Source organism: Mirounga angustirostris, unplaced genomic scaffold (genome assembly GCF_029215605.1).
Source record: "Mirounga angustirostris isolate CCGP_5_RB_7025 unplaced genomic scaffold, mMirAng1.0.hap1 SCAF_9, whole genome shotgun sequence".
NCBI lineage: Eukaryota > Metazoa > Chordata > Mammalia > Carnivora > Phocidae > Mirounga > Mirounga angustirostris.
Window position 1 is genome coordinate 3,202,755 of NW_026991717.1, and position 24,513 is coordinate 3,227,267.

Consider the following 24,513-nt stretch of genomic DNA (forward strand, 5'->3'; position numbering starts at 1 on the left):
CCACATAAAGGAGAAGAAACAGAACAAGTTTTGGGATAACAAACTCTAAGATAAAACTCCTTTCAGGAGTAAGAAGAGTCTGAAATAACAACCACAAATGGTCCCAATGAGAGAAAAAGGACACAAACACAACAGTACCTCCAAAATAAACCTGTTCGGTCAAGAAGGGTATACTGCTGCGTCCTCATTCTGTTCTAATAGGACACGCACAGTGGACGGAAGAAGAAAAGGTGCATCAGGAGGGCGTCCGAGGTGTTAAGCTGAGCCTGCCAAAATAAAAGGTCCAACTAATGACACCAGAAAGGGTCTTCTCCATTAGTTTCCAAGCAAGGATGAGACATGCCCACAATATGGAGAAACGTGTGCAGTGTCAATACAGAAGGGCTGGAAGGCAGGGCTTCCTGGTACGTGTGTCCTGCACTGTCCTCAGTGAGGAGAACGGGGGACAGCCTGTGGCAGGGGGAATGAACACAGGAGAACACTTGAGTTCCAGAGAGCCAAGAAGCTGATGAGCAGGTAGCTGGCCTCCTACACAGGGTCTGTCTCTGGGGCTGGAGTCTGTATCTCACGGTCCTTAAGAAACTTGTCCTTTTGAGAAATTATGGATAATCTCTGCCAACAAATGAACTTCTAGGGGGGATCAAAACTCTGGATTCTAGAAACTGCAGACTCTGAAGCCATATGCTAACTTCCTGCAGAGTTTTAAGAAAATATTAAAGATTTGTACATATTTATTAAAGTATGATTTAGGCCTTTGGAAATGCGTGGACTTTCTAACACAACATCTTATCAACCTATACTTACTTCATCTACATGGTTGGTACCTTGATCATCAGGGGAAATCTACAGATATGAAGGAGCTTAACTTCATCAAAACATTCAATTCACTGCTTACAGAGTTTCAGTTCTCAGTAGACAAGAAAAGACACATAAAAAAAAATGAAAAAAGAATCAGTGTGTTAAGATTGTGGTACTGGGACTTCTTTTTCTTGGCATTAAACAAACAAACAAACAAACAAAAAAACCTTCCTGTACTATTGTGTTTCTACATAAAACCTAAGGGAAAAAAGGAATTGTATAGATCCAGTTTACTCGGGTATAAATTCAGGAGTTCATGGGACTACGTAATTTCTATGGTCTAGTCAATCACCAAAATTTGGATTCTGCTTTCTGGGGATGAAGCGGGAAGACATAACTTACTTTAAAAAAGAAATGATGTTGATCCTGACTCCCCATGAGTCAGTGACAGGATGCAATTGCTGCTCGAAGTGGGATGCTGAGCAAGCAAAGTATGCCCCAGGGGATGGCAACGCAACAGCGGAAGGGCACCGAAGATCCCATCATGGAAACACAGCCGACGGCTCTGGAGAGTTTCCTGCCGGACGCACACTAGAGAACAAATGTGCTCCTCAGGCACGTGACGTGCCACCGCTTGTAGGAGGGAGGGATGGTGGCACACGTGGCTGGAAACTAGCGGGAGACAAGACATTCGCCCAAGAGCGGCAAGATGCCACCTCGTCAGGCACAGGCTGTGAGCTGCCCATCAACAGAGGTACTCGGGTTGAGGTGGCATCTGTCAGGCTCCTCTTCATGGTTCCCTGATTCTAACTCCACCTCTGCCTTCATGAATTATGGAAGTTCTTGGGGAAAGCGGAGGACACCTAGGAATGGTCCTGACTGGTTTCCTCAAACTGATCTATGCGCTCCCTGAGCTGCGAATGCTGTGCTGCATCCAAACAAGGCTGAGACACACTGTGCCCTAGAGGTCACCCCCGCAGACGTTGTTCTAGCACACAAGGCTCTGAGCGGTCCCGCATCACCACGTCTGTGCGGCTATTTCCGAAACGCTGCCGCGGATGCTCCGTCCCTATCCTAGGAGCCCTGCTGGGCAGGCAGGCCTGAATTTCTTTTGGGAGAAAAAACCCCAACAGGTTAGATATCTGCTTTTAGGAATAAATCAGCAAAAGAACGCTACTACTTCCTTCTTACAGGTGAAGAAAAGAAGTCTTAGTGAGAAGGACTACCTGTCAAAAGTCAAAACAGCTACTAAATGCCAGGGCCCCAAGTCTCCAGGGATCCCAGAGGATCTCCTTCTGGAGAGCGAAAAATCAAAGTAGGATTTGCTGTAATGGTCAGTGATGAATAAAGCCCCCAATAATCTTCTTCTGCAGGGACCCAGAATTTACAGAAGCCCTTGTGTGTTAGGTGTGTAAGAATGTCACCGTCCTCTCTGATCATTTCCAGGAAGGCTCTAGTTACCCAGACCGATACGGTTACTCACTTGAGAAAGAGAATGCCGCACAGGTTTGGGTGGTAACATGTATGGGTAGTTTACACCTCATTTGCCAGACCTCTCATTACAGAAAAGAGTCTATTTGCTGCAAATCAAAAGATCTTTGGTAATCAAGTTTCGTCCCACCACCATCCCCCCTCCCCGTCAGGATGTTAATATTTAAGGTGCCTGGCTTTCAAAGATCTTAGTTCTTTAGTAAACTAGCTGATGACATAGCTTCTGTAAAAAAAATATTAAGTGCGTTTGGGTTTTCTGACCTCAGAGACCTCACTGTCACCCCTGGCATTTCTCACTGTCCCCGCCCTTCTTACCCAGAACATCACCGGTGGCCATGATGTCACATGTGTACATGGCTGCCATCAGACGCTGAGGTTTCACCTGCAGGGCGTAGCGACATGCCTCCTTCATGGTGGCGATGAGCTGTCCTGAGAAGGGTCCGTAGCAATCAGTGAGCGAAGACTCTCCTTTCTGGGAAGTCTTCTTCTCCAAGGGCTCAGAGCCGCCGTCCTGGAGCCCCAGGTTTTCGCCTCCACCGGAACAGGCTTCCTCTTCCCCTTGGCTGTCCTGCACCACATCCCTTTGCTCTTCATTGTGTTTATCACTTGCCCCCTGTTCCTCAAATTTGCTTAGGTACCATTTTTCCAAAACAAAACAGACACCCATGAGAGGCTCCTCACACATGGGGCCAGAGAGGGTTGCTAGCTGGAAACCACTCACGATGCTGTTGCCCAAATCTCGGTATCTACTGGCCTCTTTTGAAGCTTTGATGGCTGGGCCTGTCCATACTGAGTTCTGAAAGTCTTCGCTTTTATTAACTAATATGTTGGGCCCGCATTTTCTTGGGCCAAATGACCAGATTTGGTCAACAGTGTTCCTCCATTTTCTCCCTGTTAGGTATTGCTCTAGTTTTCCTTTGAATTCGCAAATTTTCTCTTGGGTCTTCTGGTGGATCATCTGAGTATGTCTGCCCTCGTTCAAAGAGGATGTCAACTGCTCCATAGAACGAATCAAATCACTATTTTCTTCCAGAATCTGTGTGACTTCTTCCGGAAGGGGCATGGCTCGAACACTGAGTGTGGCAAGCTTATTGGGGGTTGTTATGGTGATGAGCCCATCAGAGTCAACTTGGATTCCTTCAGGGATTTTACTCTGATCTTCTTTTGTTTGGTGGATAACTGCAACTTTTTGTTGTTTGCCTATTTCTTCATTGACCATGTCGACTTTTGGGGGTTTTGTGATTGTTTCTCTGAATGGAATAATGGGTTCAGAAACACTGATTTGAATCTTTGCAAACCTACAGACAAATGCAAGAGAAATAACAAGGTTATAATAAACGGCATCAAAATTCCCATATAGAAATGTCACACAATGGAGATCCTGCAAAAACACAGAAACATAAAAGTGATTTTTCTAGGAAAGATTGGTACTGTAAATTATACCAGAATTCAAAGACCACTTTCATTTTGGATTGAAAGGACCACCTCTAATAGGAACATACCTTCAGGGAGTTCTTTGCATACATACGAATTTCACTGCTTTGTTCACGCTCAAAAAAAAAAATAAATAAACCATCTATTTAGATAAAAATGTTTTGAGTGGAAAGTATTTTAATAAGATCTAACATATGAATTCTTTAAAATACTATTTGCCAATTTAAGAACCTAGAGAAGACAAGCTCCATGATTATAACAAAGAATCAAGAACTTCAGGACACCTAGTCAAGTGCTGACAATGTATTTGGCTTCAATAATGAGGCTCACGGCGAGGCTAGGATGATGCAGGAGTTGTGTCTGAGCAACACTTTCCAAAAGAACTTCCTGCAGTGATGGGAGATGTTCTGTATGCACTGTGATTGCTGGGCACCTGAAATGTGGCTAGTATAATGGGGAAGCTTTAATTATTTAATTAAATTTAAACAGGCACACATAGCGACTGAGCATGTGATATGTGGCTGGTGTGGCTCAGGAACTGAAGTTTTAATTTTACTTAACTTTAATGTGAAATAGCCACACGTGGCCCGTGGCTACTGTATACGGGTTTTGAACCTCGGTCCAGTACCACGTTCAGAAAGCCCCTTTTCCACATGTTATCAGGTTTAGTTTCTTTTTTTTTTAGAAAAAAAAATTTTTAAGATTTTATTTATTTATTTGAGAGAGAGAGAGTAGGGGGAGGAGCACAGGGAGAGGGACAAGCAGACTCCATACTGAGCACAATGTGGGGCTTGATCCAATGACACAGAGATCATGACCTGAACCGAAACCAAGAGTCGGACGCTTAACTGACTGAGCCACCCAGGTGCCCCTCAGGTTTAGTTTCATGCTATGAATTATGAGTTCACAGAGGGCAGACTTGAGGAAATTGGTGTGGACTGATTGTGATGACAAGGAAACCATGCAATCTTTCTCTTATTTTCTGTCTAGTTCACTCCCAGGTAATAGCAAGGCTCTGGTCTGCTCCATGTCTGCCATTGGCAGTGGGGATGGACACGTCTGAATGGACATACAAGTATGTGTGTGTGTTCACATGTACACTTTATATGAGATTTTGGGACAGTGGAACAGTGATTTTTTGTTACTCAGTAAGGGAACCAAATATTAAAAAAGTTTTTGAAATGCTTACATTTGATTCTAGATTTGTTTCTGGTTTCTGTAGAACATTCTGTGGATCTGGACAGGTATTTGGTTTATCTGATTTTATTCTTTTTGATTAAATTTGAAAACTCAGTAACTAGATGGTTTTCTAAAAAATAGCATGTTGCCAAAATTGGTAAAATTGAACCTAATTGATTTTAGAATATGGCACCTGAACAGACCATAATGTGTCGAAGAAAATAACATGAATAAACATTATTTCCAAGAAAGGTTTTGGTTTTGCCAGTAAGTGTGTTCACTTTCAAGGATTAGTGTCTCTGAATGCTGTTTCGGTTCACCGCTATTATTGTTACAGAATATACAAGATGGATGTTTTCTTGACTTTGTATTAATTTAAAATATACTCTGTGAGGGGTGCCTGAGTGGCTCAGTCGGTTAAGCAGCTGGCTCTTGATTTCGACTCAGGTCAGGATCTTAGGGTCGTGAGATCAAGCCCCGTGTTGGGCTTCACATTAATAGTGGAGCCTGCTTGGGATTCTCTTTCTCCCTCTCTCTAAAAAAAAATTTTAAATAAATATAAAACAAATATATGCTTTGTGAAATAGGTGATGGGGATTAAGAATACACTTACCATGATGAGCACTGGGTAATGTACAGAACTGCTGAACTACTATATTGTACTCCGGAAACTAATAGAACACTGTGTATTAATTATGCTGGAATTAAAAAAAAACTTAATAAAAAAAGCACTACTTTATTCAGGGTATTGTGACTAATCACAAAAGTGATCGCTAAAGTCATCATCAACAGGCCTTTGGTGCCCACTATGTACACTGGGACGTGCCCTACACATTTTTATGTATTACAAATAGTAATAAAATATACTTTAATACCTGAACTTGACAAAGACAGCACACACAGATAAACCTGCAGTTCAATCTTACTTAAGAATTCAGATATAAAATCTAAAATTACAATGAGAAAAAAAGGATGTATGTGTATTTTTTCTTTTTACTAGTCACTTACTATGTATGAGACACTGTGCTAAGTGTTCTACACGCATTATATCTTTAGTATTATCCTCATTTTCTAGAGGAGAAAACCAGGTAAGAAACATTAAGTCACACCCCCAAAGTCACAGAGCTCGTCAGTGGAGGAGCCAGGACTCAAATTTAGGTCTGACCTCAGAATCCATTCTTCTTCCGGTTATGCTATACTGAAAAATTAAACAGCACATCAAAGGAATACTTCACTGCAACACTAAGTAGCTTTTATTGCGGGGTATAAAAATTTATTTGTATTAAGAGATCTGTTAAAGTAATATAGCACATTAAAAATGTCAAATAAAGTAATCCATCTATGTAACCACCTGTAAAACCGCTTAGCATTCAATAAAATTTAATACCCTTTCCTGATTTTTAAAAAAGAAAAGCATTTAGAAATCTCAGAAGTAGGAAAATATTTTTAAATTATCATTATTTTGAGAAAATATGCTCATATTCTTAGAACACTCAAGAAAATCACCTGCTGAGCTACTGAAACGGTGAGTGAATACATCTACGACATCAGCCCCCTTCCCTCGTATTGTAAGGTAAAAAGGGCTGTGCGTCTTACCAGCCCTTCAGCTTTCTGAGGGTCCCAAGAAGTTCCCTACAATAACCATTTACAAGATGAATGAAAACCACTCCACGCCATGGAAGTGGGGGTGTGCACATGACCGTCACACCTGCAAAGCACCTCGGGACCGAAGGCTCTTCAAATCCCGGGAATGCAGAGCCTGCCATTACTTCCAGAGAATGCAGGAGGCTCAGACTCCCCCAGCAACCTCCCGTGGCTTCCTGCCATCCCTGAGCACCAGCACCGGGAGATCCTGCCATCTCTGACCAGCCCTTCCATCCGTGAGATCTGGACATGAAGAACCCTGGCAGTCTCTCTGGCCGGGACGCGACAGGCTGTCTCCTACCTCCCGTTCCTGCACGTAAGGTGGTCCTGAACGTGTGTGAGAGTTGGAAAGGAAGCTTACAGGTTAGAAGGCAGGTTCTGTCCCACGAGAGCTAAAAAAAAAACTCTAGAATTTCTAGAATTCTCTTCATGTAGGTATAATTGTAAAATTTTATAGGATAGGTGACAAAACAAAAATCAACTGACCCGTGACTGACCACACAGTGAACACCCACAAAAGCAGCCACTCCAGTCAACACTATGAGCCCTCAGGAGGACCCATCAGGCCTTCCCCCAAGCCCACCCTGACTTTGACTGTAGTCCTTTCTTTAAAAGTCTTTTTATCCCATAAACCTGTACCCCCTGCAGGCTACAGCTCAGTCTGGTCTGCTTTTGTACTGTATATATCAACCCCATCAAACCTTGTTTCTTCAGTTGGATTCTTTGGCTCAGTATTATGTTGTGAGATTTCTCCATGTTTGAATAGCTAGCTTGTTCACTGAGGTTACTCTACAGAATTGCATGGTAAGACTGTATCATAATTTATTTATTTATCCACTATACTGTTTGAGTTGTTTCCAGTTTGGGGCTATTAATATGTCTGTTGCTATGAATATTCATGGCGCACACTTGTTAAGCTTTGTGTTAAGTATCTTTAGACTAGAAAGGAGTAGATTTGCCAAGCCACAGAAAGTACAGGAAGTACCTACCCCCTACCTGAGTAGGTAGCACGGAATTGTATTCCAAAGTGGTTGCACCAATTCCCATTCTCACTAGTTATGTAGGTGAATTCCTACTGCCTATCTCTGCCACCATGTGATACTGTCACTTTTAAGTTTCAACCACTCTGGTGGATACATAGAGGCATCTCACTTTGGTTTTTATTTCCTTTCATTAACTTGTAAGTTGAATATCTTTTCATATATTTATTAGTTTTAGGCTTCTGTTATGTAAAGCACCTGTTCAAATCTTCGTTCCATTTTCTAGGATTGTTGGCTCTCATTACTTGTAGGAATTCTTTATATATTGGAGCTTTAAGTCCTTTGTTTATTATACGTTTTACCAATGTGCTCTCTGACCCCATGGCTTGCCTTCTTACTCTTCACAGTGTCTTCCAATGATTAAACTTGACTCTGTCATTCATGCTTTTAACACCCTATTAAAGAAGCTTTGCCCTATCCCGAGGTCTCAAAGATATTCTCCTCTATTATCTTCTAGGTACTTGATGATTTTTGCCCTCCACACTTTACAATGCACCTGGAATAAATCGCTGAGTTCAGGATGAGGTAGAGGCTTTCCAGACAGAGGTCCGAGCTGCCAGAACCAAGTGCGGAGAGGCCGGTCCTCCCCACTGTTCCGGAAGCTGCCCCCCTTTATTTATTTTTTTAAGATTTTATTTATTTATTCATGAGAGACAGAGAGAGAGAGGCACAGGCAGGCTCTGTGTGGAGCAGGAAGCCCAATGCAGGACTCGATCCCAGGACCCTGGGATCATGACCTGAGCTGAAGGCAGACGCCTAACCAACTGAGCCACCCAGGCGCCCCGTGTCCCTTACATCTGTGCTCTCTGCACGAGTCCACTCATCTGTCTATCCTTATGTCAACAGCACAGAGCCGACTCCTGTAGCTTTAAAATAGGTTTTGATTTCCAGTGGAGTAAGAACTTCCACCTTGTTCTACTTTGTTAACGGGTTTTGGTCATTACTGGCCCTTTGCATTTCCACACAAATTTGTCAAGCTCTGCAAACATATAGTTAACAGGATTTTGACTGGGACTGCTCTGAATGTATAATCACTTTGGGAAAAGCTGACATCATTTTAATATTAAACTTTTAAAGCCATACACACACAACACAACCTTCTTCTGTGTTTTATAGTTTTTGCACAGAGGGCCTATAAATGAGTACATTTTATTCCTGGATATTTGATATTTTTGTTACTGTAAATGGTCACCTTGAAATAATTTTCATTTTATGTTTATTAATGGTATAAGGAAATGCAATCCATTTTGCATATTAATCTTGAATAGAGCAACCCTGCTGAATTTACTTACTAATCTTAACAGTTTCCATAGATTCTTCTGGATTATTAGTACACAATCATATCATATGCAAAAGGTGATGGTTTTAATCTTTCCTTTTCGATTCTCATATCCTTTATTTTTTATTCTTTATAATGCTACCCAAGACGAATAGTACAACGTTCCACAGAACCTGTAACAGGGGGCACCCTTGTCTTATTTCTGATCGTAAAAGAAAGCTTTCAAAAATTTCACCCAGTGAGTACATTAGCTATAGTTATTCTGAAGATACTCTGTTATCAGTTTAAGGAAATTCCTTTCTAGTCCTAGTTTGCTAAGAGTTTTGATCATGCATGAATATTGAATTTTATTAAACGCTTTTCCTTTGTCCACTGAGATGATTTCTCTCCTTTTCCTGTTAATTTGGTAAAGGTACATTGATATATTTTTTAATTTTTTTAATTTTAATTTTATTTTATTAAATTATGTTAGTCACCATACATTATTAGTTTTTGATGTAGTGATCCCCAATTCATTGTTCTCATGTAACACCCAGTGTTCCATGCAGTACGTGCCCTCCTTAATACCCATCACCGGGCTAACCCATCCCCCCACCCCCCTCCCCTCTAAAACCCACAGTTTGTTTCTCAGAGTCCATAGTCTCTCATGGTTCATCTCCCCCACCGATTTCCCTCCCTTCATTTTTCCCTTCCTTCTCCTAATGATATATTTTTTTAAATACAGATTTTGTATATTTATCTGAGAGAGAGAGAGAGCATGAGCATGGGGAGGGGCAGAGAGAGAAGCAGACTTCCTGCTGAGCAGGGAGCCCAACACAGGACTCGACCCCAGGACTCTGGGATCATGACTCAAGCCAAAGGCAGACACTTAACCAACTGAACCACCCAGGTGCCCCTTGATTTTTTTTAATGTTATTCCAATTTTGAATTCTTTTGATAATTATAGGACTACCAGGCTTTCTATTTTTTCATTGGTCAGATTTTTTAGGACTTTGTCCATTTGCTTTAAAATTTACTGGTATGAAACTGCTCATGATACTCTCTTATGTTTCTTGGCCCAGGACAAGCTACCTAGCACCCAATTCATTAAGGTGCCCTGAACTCCAACATGCCATGAGGGGACTTGAAGTTGCAATGTCTTTTGTCAACACCAGCTGACGCAGCTCACTCAGGGTCCCCATATAGCACATAACATAACACTGCCTGACTGGGTCCTGATGGACCTGTCCACTATCCTCTCCCACACTTGCTCCAGCAGACTTCCCAGCTAACTATCCATTCAAGTGGAAGAGACGATTCCTCCCTATGTTAGCTCCAGGTTTCCTCTCTGACGTGGGACAGAGAACAGTGTGCTTGAACGTGAGGTCATTTCTCTACTGCACCAGGCCACAATGCAAAGGAAATTATTTTTGTTTTGTGTTGAAGGGGAAGGTGTCCTCACTTTTAGAAACTAGAATTTTTAGGAAAAGCAAATAACAAGCACTTCAGAATTCATCAAGTATCTTATTAAAGCAGTATATATTTTATGAAAAGCAAACAGATTTTTGCTTTTGTTAGCCTCATTCAATGTAAGTCTAAATTATTTTCAGGTATTTGGATAAGGATATTTTCTGAAAAGGTTTACACAGAGTACTTTCCAAAATAAACTGATTTATTAAAATATTTTAATGCCACATTAAGGGCATGTTTCTAAAAAACTAATTTCTTTTATTATGAAATATAGTTTCTTTCTCCTGAGATAAAAAAGTACCCATAATGAAAGCCATGAGGAAAAAATAAAAAGACTAAACAAAGACACAAATAAGCAGTAATCAATTAAAATCAATTTTAGGTTTATGGGAAAACATTACTTGAAATGTAATTCTAAGTACCAAAAAGCAACTTTTTAAAGAGAAGTTAATGGCCTGAGAAATGTAAGGTTATTTAACATGGATTTTAATTGGCAGCAGAGTGTGAAAAGAGAAAATAATTTAGTTCAAAGACCCCAAAAATGAACATAGTATTTCAATGGTTTTTAAAAAATCCTCTTGAGAGCTATTATTATCTTAAAATATACCTTAAAATTTATCCAATTAGCATTATTCTCTAACCAATATTGTAACTTTCAGAAATTGTAAGAAATAGTATCAAACATTGAGGAAACGGAAGATCTGCCTTCCAGTTTTGTACTAATCATGGCTATAAAAACATTTAAAGGAGGAACAGGCCACAACATCATTTTAGGCTGAAGAACAGAGCTGAGAAAACTCCCCCTCTGGCAGGAGCTTCTACAACATCCCCAAGGATGGTGCCACGGGGCACCTGTTCTCATGCTATTCCATTATGAGCAGTAGTGGGAGGATGGTGGCGGGAGCACTGTAACATGAGTACTGCAGTGGGAGGACTGTAGAATGAGCACTGTGCGGGAGGACTATGGCACAAGCACTGTGGTGGGAGGACTGCAGCGGGAGGACTGCGGCACGAATCCTACGGTGGGAGGACTGTAGCACGAGTGCTGCGGTGGGAGTACTCCAGTGGGAGGATTGTAGTATGAGCACTGTGCGGGAGGACTGTAGCACAAGCACTGTGATGGGAGGACTGCGGCGGGAGGACTGTGGCAGCAGTATGACCGCAGTAGTAAGAGCTGGTCGTACCACTACCAACATGACTGGCTCATCATAAGGATTAACTGAGACAGTGTTTAACACAGTGACTGGAATGTAATAATAATTATGTTGATTATTTATAACAGTCCCCCAAGGGGGCGGAGCAAGATGGCGGAGGAGTAGGAGACCTAAATTTCGTCTGGTCCCAGGAATATAGCTGGATAGGGATCAAACCATTCTGAACACCTACAAACTCAACAGGAGATCGAAGAAAAGAAGAGCAACAACTCTCTCATCAAAAAAGCAACCACTTTCTGGAAGGTAGGACGTGCGGAGAAGTGAATCCAAGGCGATATTCGGGAGGACAGACGGCGGAGGAGGGGCCTCCGTCGGCCGCTTCTGGCAAGTGATAGAGCCCCGGGGCACAAAATCGGAACTTTTAAAAGTCTGCTCCGCCGAGGGACGTCACTCTGGTGGCTAAGCAGGGGGTGGAACCCTCCGGGACAGTGTGGTCTCAGGACCCTCGGGGTCACAGAAAGACCGGGGGTGCCTGAGGGTGGCAGAGCTCCCAGGTATCGGAGCGGGGAAGCCGGCTGCAGAGGCGGAGCCCAGGCGCGGGCTCTCAGCTCGGGGTGGCCATAAACCAGGATCCGCGGCACAGTCGGGCCCCTGCTCCTCCAGCAGGGACCCCACAAGCGGCAGATCCGGGGAGACTCCCCTCCCTCCCCCGGGAGGAGCCGCGCGGGAGTGCACCACAGGGATCTGCTGGGTTTGGAGACTCCACCCCGGGTCGGGTGCCTGAGATAGAAAAGCGGGGTCACAGGCCAGGTGAGCACGGAGTGCGGCTGGAGACTGGGGAGCCGGGAGTGACTGCTTGTCTCTGGGGGCTCACTGAGGAGCAGGGCCCTGAGTTCTCGGCTCCTCCGGGGCGGGGATTGGGAGGCCTCCAAAGCTGTACGGAAAGCTCGCAGGGAACAAAAGCCCCGGAGAGCAAACCCGAGCCCGTTACTTAGCCGGGAGGGGGCAAGGGCGGGGCTATTCCGCCTCCGGCAGAGACATTTGGAAACCACGGCAACAGGCCCCTCCCCCAAGATCAGCGAGAACAGCCAGCCAAGACCAACTTTACTGATCAATGAGAACGGCAGAACTCCAGCCTAGGGGAATACTGCACACAGAATTCATGGCTTTTTTACCATGATTCTTTAGTCTTTCAAAGTTAATTTTTTAACTTTTCTTTTTTTTTTTTGAATTTTTCTTTTTCCCTTTTTCAACCAACATCTTATCAATCCCTTTTTTTAAAAAACATTTTTATTTTTCATTTTTAGAGTCATATTCTATCCCTTCATAGTAGTTACCCGTTATTTTTGGCATATATATATAAGTTGTTCTCTCTTTAAAATTTTGAGATAGTTTCTTCTAACAGATTAAAATATACACTAAATCTCTAGTATATGGTTTTTTCTACTCCCCTGATCACATTCTCTCCTTTTTTTTCTTTTTTTTTTTAAATCCTCTTCTTCCTTTTTTCAAACAACTTCTTATCAATTCCTTTTATAAAATTTTTTATAATTTCCATCTTTACAATCATATTCCATCCCTTCATCATATCAACCCTTATTTTTGTACATATATAAGTTTTTCTTTCTTTAAAATTTTGGGAGGCACTTTCTTCTAATAGACCAAATACACCCAAACTCTAGTGTGTGGCACTGATCTATATACCAGCCTGATCATATTTGATCACATTCTGTTTTTTTATTTTGTTTTGTTCTCTTTTTGTTTGTTTTTATCTTTTTCATTTCCTTCTTTTTTTCTTTTTCTTTTTTCTCTTTCCCTTTCTTTTCCCACTGCTTCAGGTCTTTTCTGATTTGTTTAGAGTATATTTTCTGGGAACGTTGTTACCCTGTTAGCATTTTGTTCTCTCATTAATCTATTCTCCTCTGGACAAAATGACAAGACGGAAAAAATCACCTCAACAAAAAGAACAAGAGGTAGTACCGACTGCCAGGGACCTACTCAATACGGACATTACTACAATGTCGGATCTAGAGTTCAGAATCATCACTTTAAAGATACTAGCTGGGCATGGAAAAAAGCATGGAAGTTATTAGAGAAACCCTTTCTGGAGAAGTAAAAGAACGAAAATCTAACCAAGTCAAAATCAAAAAGGCTATTAATGAGGTGCAATCAAATATGGGGGCGCTAACTGCTAGGATAAATGAGGCAGAAGAGAGAATCAGTGATATAGAAGACCAAATGATGGAAAATAAAGAAGCTGAGAAAAAGACAGATAAACAATTACTGGATCACGAGGGCAGAATTCGAGAGATAAGTGATACCATAAGACGAAACAACATTAGAATAACTGGGATCCCAGAAGAAGAAAAAAGAGAGAGAGGGGCAGAAGGTACACTGGAGCAAATTATAGCAGAGAACTTCCTTAATTTGGGGAAGGAAACAGGCATCAAAATCCAGGAAGCACAGAGAACCCCTCTCAAAATCCATAAAAATAGGTCAACACCCCGACATCTAATAGTAAAACTTACGAATCTCAGAGACAAAGAGAAAATCCTGAAAGCAGCTCGGGAGAAGAGATATGTAACCTACAGTGGTAGAAACATTAGATTGGCAACAGACCTATCCACAGAGACCTGGCAGGCCAGAAAGGACTGGCAGGATATATTCAGAGCACTAAATGAGAAAAATATGCAGCCAAGAATACCATGTCCAGCTAGGCTGTCATTGAAAATAGAAGGAGAGATAAAAAGCTTCCAGGACAAACAAAAACTAAAGGAATTTGCAAACACGAAACCAGCCCTACAAGAAATCTTGAAAGGGGTCCTCTAAGCAAAGAGAGAGCCTGAAAGCAACATAGACCAAAAGGAACACAGACAATATACAGTAACAGTCATCTTACAGGCAATACAATGGCACTAAATTCCTATCTTTCAATAGTTACCCTGAATGTAAATGGGCTAAATGCCCTAATCAAAAGACACAGGCTGTCAGATTGGATTAAAAAACAAGACCCATCGATATGCTGTCTGCAAGAGACTCATTTTAGACCCAAAGACACCCCCAGATTGAAAGTGAGGGGGTAGAAAACCACTGACCATGCTAATGGACACCAAAAGAAAGCTGGGGTGGCAATCCTTATATCAGACAAATTAGATTTTAAACCAAAGACTGTAATAAGAGATGAGGAATGACACTATATCCTACTTAAAGGGTCTATCCAACAAGAAGATCTAACAATTGTAAATATCTATGCCCCTAACATGGGAGCAGCCAATTATATAAGGCAATTAAAAACAAAAGCAAAGAAACACATCGACAACAATACAATAATAGTGGGGGACCTTAACACCCCCCTCACTGAAATGGACAGATCATCTAAGCAAAAGATCAACAAGGAAATAAAGACTTTAAATGACACACTGGACCAAATGGACTTCACAGACATATTCAGAACATTCCATCAAAAAGCAACGGAATAAACATTCTTCTCTAGTGCCCACGGAACATTCTCCAGAATCGATCACATCCTAGGTCATTAATCAGGTCTCAACCGGTACCAAAAGATTGGGATCATTCCCTGCCTATTTTCAGACCACAATGCTTTGAAACTAGAACTCAGTCACAAGAGGAAAGTCAGAAAGAACTCAAATACATGGAGGCTAAAGAGCATCCTACTGAAGAATGAATGGGTCAACCAGGAAATTAAAGAAGAATTTAAAAAATTCATGGAAACCAATGAAAATGAAAATACAACTATTCAAAACCTTTGGGATGCAGCAAAGGCAGTCCTAAGAGGAAAGTATACAGCAATACAAGCCTTTCTCAAGAAACAAGAAAGGTCTCAAGTACACAACCTAACCCTACACCTAAAGGAGCTGGAGAAAGAACAGCAAATAAAGCCTAAACCCAGCAGGAGAAGAGAAATCATAAAGATCAGAGCAGAAATCAATGAAATAGAAACTAAAAGAACAGTAGAACAGATCAACAAAACTAGGAGCTGGTTCTTTGAAAGAATTAACAAGATTGATAAACCCCTGGCCAGACTTATCAAAAAGAAAAATGACCCAAATCAACAAAATCATGAATGAAAGAGGAGAGATCACAACCAACACCAAAGAAATACAAACAATTATAAGAACATATTATGAGCAACTCTATGCCAGCAAATTAGATAACCTGGAAGAAATGGATGCATTCCTAGAAATGTATCCACTACCAAAACTGAACCAGGAAGAAATAGAAAACCTGAACAGACCTATAACCACTAAGGAAATTGGAGCAGTCATCAAAAATCTCCCAAAAAACAAAAGCCCAGGGCCAGATGGCTTCCCAGGGGAATTCTACCAAACATTTCAAGAAGAATTAATACCTATTCTTCTGAAACTGTTCCAAAAAATAGAAATGGAAGGAAAACTTCCAAACTCATTTTAGGAGGCCAGCATTACCTTGATCCCAAAACCAGACAAAGACCCCATCAAAAAGGAGAACTACAGACCAATATCCCTGATGAACATGGATGCAAAAATTCTCACCAAAATACTAGCCAATAGGATCCAACAGTACATTAAAAGGATTATTCACCATGACCAAGTGGGATTTATCCCTGGGCTGCAAGGTTGGTTCAACATCCGCAAATCAATCAACGTGATACAATACATTAACAAAAGAAAGAACAAGAATCATATGATCCTCTCAATAGATGCAGAAAAAGCATTTGACAAAGTACAGCACCCTTTCTTGATCAAAACTCTTCAGAGTATAGGCATAGAGGGTACATACCTCAATATCATAAAAGCCATCTATGAAAAACCTACAGCGAATATCATTCTCAATGGGGAAAAACTGAGAGCTTTCCCCCTAAAGTCAGGAACGCGGCAGGGATGTCCACTATCACCACTGCTATTCAACATAGTATTAGAAGTCCTAGCCACAGCAATCAGACAACAAAAAGAAATCAAAGGCATCCAAATCGGCAAAGAAGAAGTCAAGCTCTCACTCTTTGCAGATGATATGATACTTTATGTGGAAAACTCCAAAGACTCCACCCCAAAACTGCTAGAACTCATACAGGAATTCAGTCAAGTGGCAGGATATAAAATCAATGCACAGAAATCAGTGGCATTCCTATACACCAACAACAAGACAGAGAAAGAGAAATTAAGGAGTCCATCCCATTTACAATTGCACCCAAACCCATAAGATACCTAGGCATAAATCTAACCAAAGAGGCAAAGGATCTGTACTCAGAAAACTAGAAAATACTCATGAAAGAAATTGAGGAAGACACAAAGAAATGGAAAAACGTTCCATGCTCATGGATTGGAATAACAAATATTGTGAAGATGTCAATGCTACCTAGAGCAATCTACACATTCAATGCAATCCCCATCAAAATACCATCCACTTTTTTCAAAGAAATGGAACAAATAATCCTAAAATGTCTATGGAACCAGAAAAGACCCCGCATAGCCAGAGGAATGTTGAAAAAGCAAAGCTGGTGGCATCACAATTCCGGACTTCCAGCTCTATTACAAAGCTGTCATCATCAAGACAGCATGGTACTGGCACAAAAACAGACACATAGATCAATGGAACAGAATATAGAGCCCAGAAATGGACCCTCAACTCTATGGTCAACTCATCTTTGACAAAGCAGGAGAGAATGTCCAGTGGAAAAAAGACAGTCTCTTCAACAAATGGTGTTGGGAAAATTGGATAGCCACATGCACAAAAATGAAACTGGACCATTTCCTTACACCACACACAAAAATAGACTCCAAATGGTTGAAAGACCTCAATGTGAGACAGGAGTCCATCAAAATCCTAAGGGAGAACATAGGCAGCAACCTCTTCGACCTCAGCCGCAGCAACTTCTTCCTAGACATATCGCCAAGGGCAAGGGAAGCAAGGGCAAAAATGAACTCTTGGGACTTCATCAAGATAAAAAGCTTTTGCAAAGCAAAGGAAACAGTCAACAAAACCAAAAGACAACCGACAGAATATTTGCAAATGACATATCAGATAAAGGGCTCGTATCCAAAATCTATAAAGAACTCATCAAACTCAACACCCAAAGAACAAAGAATCCAATCAAGAAATGGGCAGAAGACATGAACAGACATTTTTCCAAAGAAGACATCCAAATGGCCAACAGACACATGAAAAAGTGCTCAATGTCACTCGGCATCAGGGAAATCCAAATCAAAACCTCCATGAGATACTACCTCACACCAGTCAGAATGGCTCAAATTAACAAGTCAGGAAAGGACAGATGTTGGCGGGGATGCGGAGAAAGGGGAACCCTCCTACACTGTTGGTGGGAATGCAAGCTGGTGCAGCCACTCTGGAAAACAGTACGGAGGTTCCTCAAAAAGTTGAAAATGGAGCTACCATATGATCCAGCAACTGCACTACTGGGTATTTACCCCAAAGATACAAAGTAGGGATCCGAAAGGGTACGTGCACCCCGATGTTTATAGCAGCAATGTCCACAATAGCCAAACTGTGGAAAGAGCCAAGATGTCCATCGACAGATGAATGGATAAAGATGTGGTATATATATATACAATGGAATAGTATGCAGCCATCAAAAGGAATGAGATCTTGCTATTTGCAACGACGTGGATGGAACTGGAGGGTATTATGTTGAGCGAAATAAGTCAAACAGAGAAAGACATGTATCATATGATCTCACTGATATGAGGAATTCTTAATTGTAGGAAACAAACTGAGGGTTGCTGGAGTGGGGGGTGGGGTGGGAGGGATGGGGTGACTGGGTGATAGACACTGGGGAGGGTATGTGCTCTGGTAAGCGCTGTGAATTGTGCAAGACTGTTGAATCTCAGATCTGTACCTCTGGAACTAATAATGCAATATATGTTAAGAAAAATAAAAAGAAGAAGAAGAAGGTAGCGGGAGGGGAAGAATGAAGCAGGGTAAATCGGAGGGGTAGATGAACCATGAGAGACGATAGACTCTGAAAAACAAACTGAGGGTTCTAGAGGGGAGGGGGGTGGGAGGATGGGTTAGCCTGGTGGTGGGTATTGAGGAGGGCACGGTCTGCATGGAGCACTGGGTGTTATGCACAAACAATGAATCATGGAACACTTCATCTGAAACTAATGATGTAATGTATGGGGATTAACATAACAATAAAAAAATAAAATAAAAGTAAACTTAAAAAAAAAAAAAAAAGTCCCCCAAAATTTTAAAAATAAGGGGAAGGAAGGCCATTACAATGCAATTCATCAAAGAAGAAAAATGAATGGCCAAATAAACAGAGAAAGAAATGTTTCAGTATCATTAGTTACAAACACAGGAAATGTGTTTATTAACAATGAACACCTGTTAGTTGTCTTCCAGACTGGTGAAATTTTTTTAAAATGATAATATACAGGGCTGGCTAAATTTGAGAAAAGAAGCACTTTCGAAGACCTTCTCCCAGTTACAGAGTAAACTGTACCAGCCTTTCTCAAGGATGATAGAGATCGTAAGCCCACAAAACACGCCAGGAACGCATGGCAGCTGCTGAGCCCGACGTTTATGGTAACCAAATAACCAGAGCTGCTCCTAGCCAGGCATCTGTGTACGCAGGAGTACGCACAGCACAGTCAGCGGCATTGCGTGCCCGACCGTCTCGGACGTGATCTCTGTGTGGTAAGTGAATGCTTCGTTCATCCTTCTGTCTAATTGCTACGATAAACACACGTTAGTTCGGGAATAAAGAGGAGAAGTGTTACTGACAAAACGTGATCTGGGATGCCTACTTTAGGACAGGTCCCATCACCAGGATGGAGAAATGGGAAGATTTCCCGAAGGTGTACCTTGTGGAGACGACATCAGGAAGGACAGAAGTCTGTCCCAGTCACTCTAAGCTCACAACATAGGACTGTGTTCTGTTGACACGCGTGTGCGTATGCTCACAGGAAGATACTCACATGTGAAGCTATTGTATGATTCAAGCTTAAAAATGTAAAATTATTCAAGTACAGAAGTAAAGTGTCAGTCATTAAAAACTGAATCTATGATCCAACAGCACAGTAACAGTTCATGCTTGAATTGAGGGACTTTCGTTTTTCTCTAAAAACTAGCCACGGTTGTCCAGTGGAACTCAGAATCCACTGGACGCACCGACCCCCCAACCCCACCCCTGACTACCACCAACCTACCTTTCTTTCAAGTCATCCAGGCATCGCTGAAGGTGGACCTCCCCCGCCGTGACTAAAACGTGCTCTCCCGTTTCTTGAATTAAAATCTGGACACAGGGGTCAGCCTGGTTTAAGAGCTTCATTCCTTTGACGAGCTGAGGCATTTCACCTAGGTTAACAAGACGAAGGCTGATTCAGTGCAACGTAAGGACTAATAATCAAACCGCAAGGTGATGCCCGTGGCCACCGAAGGGAAAAGTAAAATGAAATAAACTCTTAAAATAACTCTTCCAAATAATGCAGCCATGTGAGGAAAATTGTCTCCTGCGAATTTATTAGTACAGATAGCTAACAGGAGACCCTCAGAAGCTTACCGTCAGGACCCCCGAAGCTGGTCTATACGACTTCATCAAACACACAGCAAATACAAACTACGACCATCGTATGTGTGAATCCACCTGAATTTTACACAAACATACATATTCTGTACCTATAAATGTAACAGAACTCTCCCCCAAAGAAGAGTGAGACTCAAGAAATAGACAAATAATGACAACAAAAAACCAGTTCACATGGTATTCAAGCCAAAGCCACATGCTTAAAGCAATCGTTACAAGCCTGCTTGAGAGAACCGTGCATTTTCAGAGAAAGCTGCCCTCCGGCTGGGGCCACTGTGCCCACTGAGCTCTGGGCACCTTCCACACTCCATCTGCCCGCGCTTCGGGCACATGGCTGTTTTCCCTACAGTCCACAGGATTCTGGCCCACGTCTCGGGCTTAACCGCTTTTCCACGCCTTCCCGTGTACTCAGTGGCTACTGTCCATTCAAGCAGAGCAAGTCTCTCCTTGTTGCTTCAGCAGCGACCCTGGCCTCGGAGGGATTTCTGTGCCGTCTGGTTTCACCTCTACACTTGAAGGAAGGGTTCCCTCAACGCGTGGTTTTCAACATGCCACACAGCAAAGCCACCGGACCTCTCTGCCATCAGGGGTTCTCAACACGTCTGTTCCAGATCCATTTATTTATCCGTATCCACTTGGCTGATGATAACTAACACTTCACATTAGCTAGCAACGTGCCACAGGTCCTTCACATGGAGGAACTCTAATTATGTGGCCGGGATGAGCGCTGTTCCTGTCCCACAGACGAGCAGCAGGTACGGGGAGGCAGGGCCCAGAGCTCAGGGCGCTGCTGGCTCTGGAGCGCGGGGTGGGGCTCAGCACCCACACAGCTCAGGCAGCCACGAGCCACACGTGGGATGCACGGCACCGGAGGACCCCACCGCGCGTGCGGCAGCCACAGGCAGCCTCGTGTGCTCCTTTTCAGCATACTGTGGTCTTCCTTTGCCTCATTAAGTGGACTTACGGATATTACCTAGTGTTAACTAACTTAACCTTCACAGAATTTGAAGCATGGCTGAAAAACATTCCTGCAAAAAAACCACTGATAACACGAATAACACAAAGCACAAAGGGAACGATAAAAAAATAAGTGAAAAAGCTTTTTGCCAGCTCTCCATTTGCCAAATTACCAAGTCCTTAAAAAAAAAAAGGCATATACACTTAAATCTACCTCCTCATGGTAAAGGTGACAGTTTAACAGTAAGCCAAGAAAAAACTTTCTCAAAACAAAACTTGGACTACGGAGACAACATTTTGAAATTAGATGTTTGAAAATATTTATTTATAATGATAGTCATTTTGTTGGCAGAAACAACATCTATTTAACCTCTTATTAAATCTGGAAGCTGATTTTCCTAACCTGCTTAAAAATCTACCAAATGATCTGATAAAGATAAAAAATCAACATCTTTTAATAATATAAGAAAAACTGAGATCATGACAAATACCATCGGGATTTCAAGGAAACCTTTGTATATCAACCGCTAACTGGATTTTAAAACGGACCCTGGGGCGCCTGGGTGGCTCAGTCGTTAAGCGTCTGCCTTCGGCTCAGGTCATGATCCCAGGGTCCTGGGATCAAGTCCCACATCGGGCTCCCTGCTCGGCAGGAAGCCTGCTTCTCGCTCTCCCACTCCCCCTGCTTGTGTTCCTGCTCTCGCTATCTCTCTCTCTGTCAAATAAATAAATAAAATCTTTAAAAAAAATAAATAAATAAAACGGACCCTGTGATCTAGCAAAGGCAGCCCATGAAGTACACAGCGCATCCGCCCAGTGGCTCTCGGGGGCAGGAGCACTGGGAAGTCTGGGTCCAAGAGGGTGGCCACCCCAGCAGTCAGCATCCACGGCAGACACAGCATCCACGGAGAGAGGGGCTCCGCCCCACAGTAAGGAGGGGTGCGAGGGACCAGGGCAGAGTAAAGTCACAGTACCTGCCCCCTGAGGCCTCACAGGAGTGAGCACAGCGTTAGAAGTAGTCCCAGGCATTCTTGATGTGCAGAGATGGGCCTTGTAGCAACAGCAAGAAGACAGAACAGTGCGTATAAAATTCAGACACAGACATGTGGGCACATGGCCTGCGGTAATACAGGCAAGAACACGCACGGCAAGTCCAGCAAAAGCAATGTATGTGGTGGGAGGAGGGGCAACGCTCTTTTTAAGATTACGAAGAGAAATGGGTGCTCCTTCTCAATCAGTGTAGTTTATTTTTTACAAAGTTCAGAACAACCTAATGAAACAGACATGAGGAAAACTCTGGCATCCGGATGGATCATCCTAAGTCATTCTATTATTGCACTGCCTCATTTAAGGAGGGGAATCACCCTTACTGAGCGTCTGCTACGGGATGGGGCGGGGCCGGGCACCAGGTCCCTGTCCTCCAGCACACAGCCACCAGAGTTCAAAGATTATAAATGTCTACGAAAACATCACAGTCTGAATGATCAATTATTTCCTTACTCTGTTTTAAACGTTTAGATCTAAATGGACTAGAGAAGAACGGAGTCCTACTAGAAAGGCCTAAGAATGAGCTACAGTTGCCAGACTCAAATGCCACAACTCCAATTAAACTTCCTTGTCCTGTACGTACACGGGCTGGAGCAGCTGACAACGGCCAGAGCCAGGCCGGCAGTGGAAGAGAAGAGCAAACCAGGAGGGCCCAGAGAGGAAGCCGGCATTAGAGAGAACAGGGTAAATCCATGCAGCCACCCCGCACTGTGGTCCACAATGGCGGCCCCGAAAGGACGCTCAGCTCCGGGGCCCAACGAAGATGGCTGCTCCCCAGGACTGCTCACCAGCCCAAAGGTCACAGATGCGGTCCTCCGAGTGTCTGCTCTAGGACCCCAGGGAGCCTCAATGCTAAGGCCATCTGTGGAACATGAGGCCGAGACAAGCTTTCGGAAGGCCCCGGCTCTGGGGCGAGGAGGGGTATGCGCGTGCAAGGGCAACGGGACCGACCTCCATCTTGGCAGAGAACTACCACCTGACAGCGTTTGTCCTCGGGGTCCCTGGAAGCACAGTCTGGAGATTCTTCACTGACCTACCAGCGAGCACCGGGAATACGGGTTAGCGAAGTCACGGGCAGCTAAATACAAGAGTTACTGAGGACTGGTCAGGCAAACGGTGTAGACCAAAGACGAAGCACTGGTTATTACATGACCTGCCACGTGCGGGTGGGGCAGAAAGTGCTTTCTAAACAGGCCGGAAATGCTCTGTGTCCAGATAATCTACAACGCCACAGGGAAGAGCATATGACAGATTCTGGAGCAAGAAGCATGGGCTAAGATTCTAAAACAAGTACATAAAACATGAGCTTTGCTGAGGCACCACCCATGCCAGGGGTTGTGGGGCTGCACAGATGCCCTTGTCTCTGCCCTCAAGAAGGATCCAGGTTCCCCAGGGAGAAGGTGCCTAATGTACCATGTTCCTAAGGCAGAGGTCAGACCACCTTTGGTGAGTGGGTGGTACACAGGAACCCATGGCGGGAAGATCCCTCCTATTACACATGAATGAAATGAAATTAGATGTTTGAAAATATTTATTTATAATGATGTCATTTTGTGACTGCGGGAAACCCACAGCACACTGAATGAAAACCTACAGCATGGGGCGCCTGGGTGGCTCAGTTGGTTAAGCGACTGCCTTCGGCTCAGGTCATGATCCTGGAGTCCCGGGATCGAGTCCCGCATCGGGCTCCCTGCTCAGCGAGGAGCCTGCTTCTCCCTCTGACCCTCCCCCCTCTCATGCTCTCTCTCTCTCTCATTCTCGCTCTCTCAAATAAATAAATAAATCTTTAAAAAAAAAAAAAAAGAAAACCCACAGCACACTGTTGAAGCAAATAGTGAGGAACCAAGTACGAAATGCACACATTTACAAGGTGTCATGAACATCACAGGCTTTTAAAAACAAAGTTGTCTTACTTGGGTGCTTCGGTTCAACAGCAACCCTCACAATAGGGGTAGCCTCGAAGCTGAGCGGTATAAACGGCGGGCAAGATGGCACGCTACACAGAGTCGCTGACTTGAGCACGAAGTCTTGAAGGCCCCCTATGCCTGCAGGAAGGAAAAGACCTGTGCGGTCAATAAAGGGTGAGCAGTTCAGAACTGACATTAGAAAAATAAGACCATCAACACAGCATATGGGTCAGGGAGGAGACACACTTAAAAACGTGGCAAGGAACGAGGCCGACCAGCACACCTGGATGCTATTTAATTGCTGTTAAAAAGACAAGAATTGGGCGCCTGGGTGGCTCAGTCGGTTAAGCGACTGCCTTCAGCTCAGGTCATGATCCCGGGGTCCTGGGATCAAGCCCCACATCAGGCTCCCTGCTCGGCGGGAAGCCTGCTTCTCCCTCTCCCACTCCCCCGCTTGTGTTCCCTCTCTCGCTATGTCTCTCTCTGTCAAATAAATAAATAAAATCTTTAAAAAAAAAAAAAAAGACAAGAATTCTGTGGGCTACTGTTTTCCAGATGCACGAATCACATGGTTACATCAAACTGGGCT

General features: G+C 43.1%; 1 protein-coding gene across 10 annotated transcripts in view; it reads right to left on the reverse strand.

The window, feature by feature from the left end:
* The window catches only part of EFL1 (elongation factor like GTPase 1), a 139,000-nt gene that overhangs the window by 15,252 nt on the left and 99,235 nt on the right, over positions 1-24,513 (reverse strand). For 6 of the 10 annotated variants that reach the window (XR_010404799.1, XM_064569794.1, XM_064569797.1 and 3 more), the window contains 3 exons: positions 23,931-24,062; positions 19,637-19,784; positions 2,605-3,587 (listed from right to left, as the gene is read on the reverse strand). Coding sequence is in view for 7 of the 10 variants with exons in the window: in XM_064569794.1 (XP_064425864.1) it covers positions 2,605-3,587; positions 19,637-19,784; positions 23,931-24,062 (1,263 nt within the window). In the remaining 3 variants the exon portion in view is untranslated. Of the gene's footprint in view, positions 1-138; positions 267-307; positions 1,390-1,410; positions 1,907-2,604; positions 3,588-19,636; positions 19,785-23,930; positions 24,063-24,513 lie in introns of those variants that run through there. The other 4 variants (XR_010404800.1, XR_010404801.1, XM_064569795.1 and 1 more) reach the window with 4 other exon arrangements.